Raw genomic sequence first — 10,230 nt, 5'->3', positions numbered from 1 at the left:
AAACGTTTGTTTTCTATTGTCCATTCACTTCCATTATTTTGAAATCAATCTTTTTTAAAAAAGCAAACACACTAGATGAGATAAGAAACTCTGCTTTAGATTAGAGGATTTACTTTATTAAATACAGAAGAGGGTTTGTGGAAGTCACTGATTGAAATGAGATGCTATGATGATTTTTAAAAAGACACCGCTAAGAGACTAATTGGGGTGGGGAAATGGGAGGGCATTTAGGACAAGGATGCCGTTGTCCAAGCAAACAGTGGTGGTCACCTCACACCGGGGACAGCAGGTGGGCACGGCGCCAACGGGGCTGAAGCAGGAGCCTCTCGGGCTGTGAAATCATCACGGAGCTAGTGGATTAGATGTGGGGAGGGAGGGAGGCAGACAAAGGACTTGAAGAACTCTCTGCCCTGGGCCTGACTCAGTGGAGGGGATGACCTTCTAAACGGGCAGGAAGCCCTGGAGGAAGACGACACTGTGTGAGCAGGTGGGGTTAGCATGAAGATTTCAGTTTCAGAAATGTCCTTTTCGAGGTGTCTGTGTAGTAGCCACGCGAAAGTATTGAGGAAGCAGTGGATTCTCGCGGCCGGTGCTGTGACGGACCACCCAGATCCCTTCCAGAAATGACAAAGCTTCATTCCCTTCGCTGCTGGGAGCTCTCACTTACCAGCTCTCTCCGGCGTTTGCCCAGCTGAACAGAAGGTTCCCTCCCAAGGTCAGAACTGCTTCCCAGGGCGGCCTGCATCGGTGACTGGTCAACGGGAGTCATAAAGAAAAGGCGCCCCATCCCGACAGAGGACCACTTTAAAAGGCTCTGACGGTCAGTGTTAATTTGTGCTAAAGAGTTATATACCATGAAACAATTTAATTCCATAGGCATGCTTTTTCCTATCATTCAAAGTCTCTAAAAATATATCAGGAACAGTCAGTCAGATCTTTTTTAGACAATATGTCACTGGCTATTACTAAAATATGCTGTTTTAATATACGACGTTATTTTAAGGACAAAAAGTTATTTGTGCAGGTCAGCGAGCTCTGCTGCTTCTGAAGACTGTAGCCAGGATAGCAGTCGAAACTATCGAATGGAAGACTCTACGGTCTGCACGGCGACCCCTGGATTCTTGGGTCGAGTATATCACATACTGGGGTCGGTCAAAACACGAGAACGGGTAAGGGACAACTGCCAGGGCGAGAAGTACCAAGGAACGGGAACGTCCCAGATGTCCAGAGCACACATAAATTCGATCAGTCAGGATGGGAAGACCTCTTCAAACACAAGTCATTCAGCCCAGAGACCAGACGAGGCCTCACGCTGCTCCTAGACTAAGGGCTCCCCAAACCAGCCTTAGCGACGTTTAAAGACAAGCCTCGAATGGACCTGGTTGACCCGCGACGACCTTAGCCTTCCCAAACAAAAGAAGTCCTTGAAGTCGCCAAGCCCAAGATCCAAGGTGCACTTTAGGGCAGGGGTCACTCAGGTGCGTGAACCTGTTCCTCTCGGCCTCATCATCGCATCCTGTCGACTCCCATTGGATCTGGTTGCTGCGCTGAAGCGCGGAGCCCCCTCCGCTGGCTTCCTGGGCTCCCGCAAGATGCTCACACCCGTGGGTGAGGGACAAAACCGGTGTTCTTTACGCGGAAGACAACAGACATCCCTGTTGTGCCATCAGGCTGATGATACCACTTTATGATTATGGGCATCCACTTTGAGGTTCTTTTACTGGTTTTTCTTCACTAATGTCTATCAAGAGGCTCATTTGTTTTTTCAAAATACGTATCGAAAAGAATTGTGTGTGTACTCATACACGCTAGGGAAAAATGAAACCAAATAGGTCCATCGGCAGAATAAAAGTCGATGTCCACATCTTGCCACAGGAAGAGGTGAGTTTATAGGTGAGTATTAGAAAATCACAGACAGACTGGGACGTCAGACCAGTTTACTTACTAACAGCGATGCACTTGGGAGGTGGGTCCCAGCCGCTCTCCGTGCAGGTCAGTAAGCTCTGCTTATTTTGAAGAGTGAAGCCTGGGTAGCAGTCGACTTTTATCGAGTCACCCTGTATGTGTTTTGTTTGACGGGATGGAGAATATCCATTTTCCAAATAATTGAAAATACATTGTCCTAAGAAACATAAAATGATCATTAAAAAAAATTCATACATTTGGTCAAAATAGCAAATTAAAAATTATCTTTACAGTATTTAAATTGGAATTCATAAGGACCCAGAAATCATACAGCGCTTACGAAAAACTAAAGCTACTACCCAGTGTTCTTTAAGAAAGAAAAGTCAATATTCAATATCACTTGTCTGTAGTATTTATAATTTAAATATGTGTGAATGATATAGGTATTCTGGCACAGGATTCTTAGCTCTCCTGGTTTTTTAATGAAATGCTCCTCAGACGAGGAAGAACCTCCATCGCTTGTTACGCTCATAGGACTCGTCCCCTGACCTTGCTTTCGTCACACAGGCGTAGCTGTGCGCACGTGTGTTTCTCTCCACTCTGAAATTCGTAGTCGTGCACTGTTACGAAGGGGTTTGCTTACTGCGGCAGGGCACTGCTGGGGACCATCCAGCCCGGGTACAAGTGATGCGGTCCCAGAATTCTTGTGAATCAGTCACAAAACCGGCATCACAGGAATAGTAAAACCATCTTCCTACAGTTACTGGAAAGTATAGTCTGTACACAATTTCACGATATAGGCTTCCATGTTTTATTTTCGGAATATCACATTGTTTAACTGGCAATTAAAACAAACAAAAAAACAGCGTGAATAAGGTTTCACCTTAATATCAAACGAGAGATACATCGTTCAGTGGTGAATTACATTCTCTCATTAACATAATGACACTCGTCGCATTAGGGTTTCTAGGACAAAGAAAGTGAAGAAATTCAGATGGTAGAAATAAGGCGTGTTTGTGATCATTTCACAATACGTACAAACATCGAATCCTTGCGTGGCACACTCGAATGTAACATAATGTTGTATGTTGATTTGGTCTCGATAAACTGATTAATAAACACGTGATCGTTTTGTACATGACTGTCACGCACGAGCCAGCTGTCTCATGGTGATAAGAGCGCCCTCTCTGGGGTCACACTGGAAGATCCACTCGGCCTTCGACCTCGAATATGGCTGGGCTTAAATGCCGGCATTCTTCCCCAATATTTATGTTCCGCTGTCACAATCATATCATTTAGTTGTGACATCACAATTATATTAGTGAGAGAAATAGACAAGTACACACACGTACATGTTTAACACTGAAGAGCCAAAAAATGGGTTTCTCACTTAAATGATATGGTTTTTTCCGACTTGTCATTGGCTGCTTTGTAAAAGCAAAGAAGCCTCGAAAATCCTCTGCTTTGCATTGACATAAGGCAAACATTTGGACCTTCCGGGTCTCCATTTTTGCGTGTTTCAGAGAAAGCAATTTCAGAGTTAAGAAGCAGGTCAAGACGTGCCTGGAACTTACAGCTGCATCGTGGAGGCGGCTCCCAGCCGGTTCTCGTGCATTTGGCCGTGGATCCTCGGGTCACGGGATAAAAGCCATCTTTGCACCAGTATGTGACTTCATCCTCGAGTCTGTATGTGATCCTTTTAGGACTGTAGCCACCATTTGCAATATGTGGAGGATCACATGTCATTTCTGTAAAAGGATATGTGGGTAACGCAGTCATCACGATATTCCCGTGAAAACAGTCAAGGTCACGAAAGTAAAGGGAGAGGGCGTTGTGATTCTGTCCTTACCCCTCGGCCAATGGCGTTAAGCGAGCCCGGCCTCGTGTCCCTCCCTGACATCTCTGGTCCCCTCGACCACAATTCTCAGCCGATGTATTATGTCCCCTGCACTCTCGAATCCGCTTTCTCCAAGGCCATCGCATAGGACACGATGTGGCCATATGTGGCAATGACAGCGTCATATGCCCCTCTGCTGTTCTTCTCACGGCCCTCACCTTCTTGGCTCCTGAAGTTCCCCTAAGGGCTGTTGACAAACACCCTGAGTCTGTTCCCTTGAGGCACTTGTCGAGCTCCTTTCTCCGCATCCCTGGTAGTTTGGCCACAACCGCGGATGGCCACGTCCTTCTCGAGGGGACTGGGGCCAGGGTGCTTCCAATTGGGGCACTTAGGAAGCTTCCTTGAGTTGTAATTGTTGGTAGTGAATAAAATTGCCCGAATTAAATAATTCACAAAACCCCGCATGCAACAAGGTATGAAATGAATAACCGACAGTGAGACACATTCTGCTCGTACCTGCTATTTAATTACAGGTGTCATTTCCAATAACTTGAATTTGAGAGGACCGCATTATGAAATGAAATGGCAAACAAAAAAATCATAGTGAAGAATTTGTAAACTTAATAATAGAAGTGACTTGAAAATTTAAAAAATTTTCAACATTGGCCTTGTCTTAGAAAGCACATTAGAATGTATTGGGATTATACTGGAAATTAAGAATACATTTTATCTTTATGTTAAAGGAGATACGTCTGTGATACATAGCTAATTATGTTAAATATTAAATCGATAGTGATGTTAATGACTTTCATAGCTTTCTAAAAGTCATAACGCAAATATAGTAAACTGAATATATTTAAAATGTATAATTTGATGGTGTTTGTCATAAGAACCTATAAAATCTGTAAGATTACAAAGGGATCCATCATTCTTCAAAGTTTCTTGGTATTACAAATAGAGTCACCCAAACCTTGTGGACTTATAATCCAGGTTTCCTGTGACTTATTTTCTAGTTAAGGTTTTAGGAGTATGTTCCCATGGCCCTCTACTGAATACGAAGTGGCTTTTCCCACTGTGGAACTGAGAAAACAGAGAAAACTATTTCATTTGCTCAGGTAAATACGTGATAATTTTTCCATAAACATATTCTTTTTCGTTATCTAATAATACAGAATATTTCTACCAGTTTTTAAATTCAAAATATAAACACCAGCGAAAGAGGATAAAGTTACATTTAAGAAGGAAGCTGACTGTTGAAGTCAGTCTCAACGTACCTTGTCCCTGAGCCCAGGAAAGCCACCAGGTGAGGAGGACGTTGAGGACTAACAGCATGTTCCGTGTGCCCAGGCGTCCAGCAACACGAGTGTTCCAGGCGTGCTCTTTGGGGCTTCTGGTCAGCTTCATGAGCAGTTACCAGGCGTGCCTCTGAATTTAAGTGCTTTACCATGAAACTAGCTCACACCCTCAGTAAATATCAAAGTTCAAAGTGTTTTGGAAAACCCCTCAGTTCTCGTTAATGATTTCACAATCATTTTGGCTTCCTTCCCTGATAGGTACTTGTTCGCCTTTCTTCAGGGCCAGTAATGGACTGGCTCTAGAAGTTGTGTAAAACACCAGCTTCCAATCCAAACCCTTCATGGGAACAGGTGAGGCTCTTTCTCAACCGAGAGAATCATGTGGCAATAAGTCTGAGCCGACGTCCCTGTAACATTCTCTGGCCTTCTACTTACCCTCGCCCAGCTTCGTCACTGAGGGGCTCATGGAAACCGGCCGGTATACTTGACCACTCTTGCACCATCTGTATTTGCTTTTGCTTAGGGAAGGACTGTTATTTTTAACTCAGCTAGACCATATCGCAGAGTACAAGACTTTCGGCATATTCCTAGCATTACGATATTCTTTAACTAACGTGCCGTGAGGTACTTTTTATTTTAGGCTGCAAAAATTCAGTTGTGTACGACGGCTTCCCTTCTGAAGTAGGAATATGAACGAAACTCCCTCACCTGTCCTTTGACTGACTTATTAATGGCCCTTATTCTGTATTTCCTTTATATGGGTATCCAATTACATGTGTCATCTTTGAAGATACAGCGACTTAATGTAATAGACCAAAAAAAAAAAAAAAGCCCATCGTTACAGATTGGTGGTAGCCAGAGGTGAGAGGTGTGTAAAATGAAGAAGAGAGTGAAAAGGTACAATAAATAATAGAAATAAGTTATAAAATAAATAAGTCATGGGGATGTGATAGGCAAAAAAAAAAAAAGAGAGAGAGAGAGAAAAAAGAGAGGGAAAAATACGTACTACACAACAGAAAATGGGCAAGAGCTTTTACAGGTTTTAAATTAAAAGGGGGTAAAAGATAGATGTTGAAGAAATAAATAATATCGAATCCATGTATGTACAACAGACATTTGCGATGCAATGCTTTATGTCTTCTGGCTCTAACCGACAAGTAAATCGACAGTAAAAGTTATTATTATTGTTAAAAAATAGTAATAACAAAAAAATCAATGTATTCACACTTTAGGGGGGAAGGATATAAAATTTGATCAAACTGGTGGGCGTTTTGCCAAGGGAAACGAATCAGAGAAAGACAAAGACTGTGTACAGATCTCACTTACATGTGGAATGTAAAAAGCCAAACTCATAAAGCAAAGCATGGATTAGAAATTCGAATCCAATCCAATCACCTTCTTAAGGGGGGCGGGGGCGGGGAGATTGGGGGGTGTTGGTGAAAAAGTACAAACGTCCCATAGTGAGATGCAAAGATTCTCAGAATTTAATACACAGCGTGGTGGCGATAGTCAACAACACGCTATTGTGTACTTGTAAGAGCGAAGACCCTAAACGTTGCACAGGAAAAACGCGTCCTATGAGGTAGCGGATGTGTTAACCAACCTTGTAGTCATCATTTAGCCAGGTGTATGACTATCGAATTATTGCGCCATATACCTTGAACTTTCACAGTATTTATTGTGTCAATTATCTCCATAGAGCTTGAAAAATCTTTGCTTTAAAAGATACTGAAAGGGCGTAGACATCCGAATGTAATTGATTAATACTTTGTTTGAAATAAAAGCTATTAGAAGGTGAATAATTAACAATTCTAAGGGAGTCAGGTTACTTCTGATAGTTCCACAATGGTATTTTGCTTATAAGTGCAGTTTTACCTTTTTTTAGAGAGATGTATTATTTAATCATGTCTGCAGATATTTTTAATGGTTTACCTCCTTCCCTTGAAACATAGACTCATACAAAAGATTAATTTATACAGAGACCAATCAGTATAGACAACAAATATGGCAAAACATTAACAGTGGTTGAACCTTATTCGTGGCTACGCCGGTGTGCATTAAACTATCATCTCGACTGTTCTATATGTTGGATGGTTAGGAGGGAAAGTGTGTTGTGGGTTTATCGTCTGTATAGAACTTTCCGTCTGGTTGCTGTACAGAGCTCATTGGGTGTTAGTAACTTATCACATTTCATAACGATAATATTAATAAATGGTTGCTGCACATTTAATGTCAAAGGAATACCACACAAAGTATTTTCCTCATCAAAAGTGAGAAAACGTAACTGTTAAGGGATAGTATCTGACTATCCTTCATCACCTGTGCATCTCTGATGGCAGTGCACGCCCTCACTGCAAAGTGTTCTGGCAACGAGATGTTCCGGCTGGAGATGGGGGGACACAGAGCGTGGTCAGTAGTGAGGAGAGACGAAGCCTCGACTTACCTTCTGCCCGTGGGTGAGCTCTTCAACCCGCCCCCATCAGTAGGGTTCCTACACATCCCCCCTCAAATTTTTCAAAGTAACTTTAAAATGTGTCTGGCCAAGACACATTTTAGCTTATTCGGGTTGATAAAATGTACGATCATAAAAACTATTTTTCAGAACCTTGTTGAATACTTACCAAAGCATTGCCTTACCACCAGGTGCAGGAAAATGCCAGCAAGCATCAATATAATTACCAACGAGGGCTTTATAGTCCCCGGCATGCATTTTTGAGCTGTATTTATTTTTAAAATAATAGATTCTTGTGATTAAAAGTTGATACATGTTCAGGGCGGAATCAGACAGTAAAGTATAAAGAGGTTAAATGTCCAATGTCCACCCTTATCTCTATTATAATAAACTCAGCTATAGTCACTGTAAATATGCTGCCAGTTTTGGTTCTGTAAACATCAGAGCTCAAAGTGTGTTTATTCTTGATATTAGAATATCATCTTATGTCAATAAATAACCATTATGAACTTAACTGCATTCAATTCCTGTGTGATTTGCTTAAATGATTAAATGTGTTAGGATCTTGTAGGACATTGTACATGTCATCTTTCTGTGAGTCTTTTTCTCTTTATAGATAAGTAAGCTAAAATTGAGAACTAATAGTTATTGGCATATTGTCAAAAGCGTGCACTGTGACTAGTTCGGTATTTATACGTTTGTGAAGCGATATTATTTTAAAGACAAGAATCAGTAAATCTTTTCTGTTTCCTCCAAAATAGTATCTCAGAAAGCCATGGAAGTTATGAAGAAAGCTTTGAGAGAGAATGGTGGCCGGAGGCAGGCACGGAAGTGATGGCCTCGAATTTCCGGCCTGCGATGTTCTATGAAGAAGGCATACAGCACTTCATTTTGCTGAGTTTTAATGCAGTGCTTTTCACAGAGAGGCGTTTTTCTCTCATATTATCATAATATCATCCTGATATTAACACAAATCTTGATATTAACACATTTGATATTAACACAAATCTGATTTATTGAACAAAAACGAGTTAAACAACGCTTAAAAAAAAGTTGAGATGAATTGGATTAATAACAAAAAAAATTTTTTAAATGTGCCTACTTTAATTAATGACTGCATTTTAATTACCTCTTTTGCACACAAGTGGGATACTCCATTTTCCCTTCGTGACAGGTGACTCGAAATGCATGATGAGGTGACATTTCATAATATCCAGCTTTACAAACAAATTCAACAATATCACCTGTTCTAGAATAAATCTTTTTCTCATTTGCCCATCTTAACTGTATCTTATGTGTTTCCATTATTTCTTCTGATATTACACATGGATCTGAAGGTAAAAAAAAAAAAAGAACATAAAACATTAACTCGTATACAAATATTTTCCACAGAATTGCACACTTTCACATAGAATCTTCTATGTGTCCAAAAATTCAGTCTCAGAACGTACTCCAAACCAACTCGGTGACAATCCATCGTGTACATTTAAATCATTGTACACTCTTAATGATGTCAAAATGAGGAACTATGTTTAATGTGTGATAAAGATTTCTAATGTCGATGATCATCTGAAGAGCTTTCATGAAAGAATCTTTTGTTGCTGTTGTTGCTTAAGAATATTTCAAATGACATCTCCTCGTATATTACTATTTGCTAGTCAAGCATTCAACAGAGTGGTTGTTTGTTAATCCATGAAAATTCTATTATGAACAGCAAAACATCATACTCATTACATTGATTTTCCCAGGACCCATGAAATATTAACGTCCTTACCTAAGCACTTTGGTGGTTTTGACCACTGTCCATGTATACACGTTATTGTCCTGTGTCCCCGAAGCTCATAGAAGGACTGGCACTGGTACTCAACGGACGACCCCGGAGGGTACAAATCTAATGAGAATGTGGTGATGTCGCCATTGTCAATAGATGGCGGAGGCCCGCATTTTCCTTCAGGATCTACAAATATTATTTCATTTATTAAAAGACCAAACCATCACGCAGAAAACACAGCGAAGAACAAAACCAGCAAACTATGGAATATGAAGCTTCGTGTGAGTCTGAAAAAGGAAACGATTCGTCGGAGAAATTCTAATCGTACGAAGTGAGAATTACAACATTTCATACCCCTCCACGGATGTCACGTTGAAGCACACATAAAACGGAAATAAATATGTCCGCTTTGCCATATTCCAGTATAAAAATGGTTTTTGTCACGGCCACTGCCAGGCAGAATCCTAGTTAATTGTCATAGGAGTGCCCTTGTTCTCTCCTACAGCTTCCTGCTGTGTCTTTTGGGACGCCATTAAGATCGTTTTTTAGATTTTTACTTTAAAAAACACCAACTCCTTGAAAAATTAAAGAAACAAATTGGCAGAAGGTAAAAAAGGGATATTCCCTTCCCGTTTCAGAAAGAGGGGGTAGAAGCAGTACTTCCTCCTCCCTCTCCTAAATACAGCTTCTGGACAAACTCCATACACAAGTCTAACAAGACTGACTGTGCAGAGGAGCCACACTGGCTGGAGGAGCAAGAAATGAAGGGTCAGCGCGACTGTGAGCGGCTTGGATCTCCTTTGGCTTCTTACGATTCCCAGTCTTGGCATAAGAACCTTCCCACTGGGGAGAACCGTGAGATTCACACGCACAAAAGCCCCATGCAGAACCCGCTCTCCGTCTTGCCAAAGGCCTAGGAAAAAACGCAGCCTGAAACCATGGAAAACTCTTTTGTTTCCCCCAGCAACAC

At 41.3% G+C, this 10,230-nt stretch overlaps 1 protein-coding gene across 4 annotated transcripts in view; it reads right to left on the bottom strand.

The window, feature by feature from the left end:
• Positions 1-81: 81 nt before the first annotated feature.
• LOC120619218 (complement factor H-related protein 2-like) overlaps positions 82-10,230 on the bottom strand; it is a 71,973-nt gene continuing 61,824 nt past the window's right edge. For 2 of the 4 annotated variants that reach the window (XM_039883471.1, XM_039883470.1), the window contains 2 exons: positions 9,264-9,446; positions 8,580-8,820 (listed from right to left, as the gene is read on the bottom strand). In XM_039883471.1, coding sequence (XP_039739405.1) covers positions 8,615-8,820; positions 9,264-9,446 — 389 coding nt within the window. In that variant the 3' untranslated portion in view covers positions 8,580-8,614. Of the gene's footprint in view, positions 2,123-2,548; positions 2,744-3,479; positions 3,654-8,579; positions 8,821-9,263; positions 9,447-10,230 lie in introns of those variants that run through there. The other 2 variants (XM_039883469.1, XM_039883472.1) reach the window with 2 other exon arrangements.

Source organism: Pteropus medius, unplaced genomic scaffold, assembly GCF_902729225.1.
Source record: "Pteropus medius unplaced genomic scaffold, Ma_sr-lr_union100, whole genome shotgun sequence".
Classification (NCBI taxonomy): Eukaryota; Metazoa; Chordata; class Mammalia; order Chiroptera; family Pteropodidae; genus Pteropus; species Pteropus medius.
The sequence above is the reverse complement of the archived record's forward strand: the minus strand, read 5'-3'. Positions and strand labels throughout refer to the sequence as shown.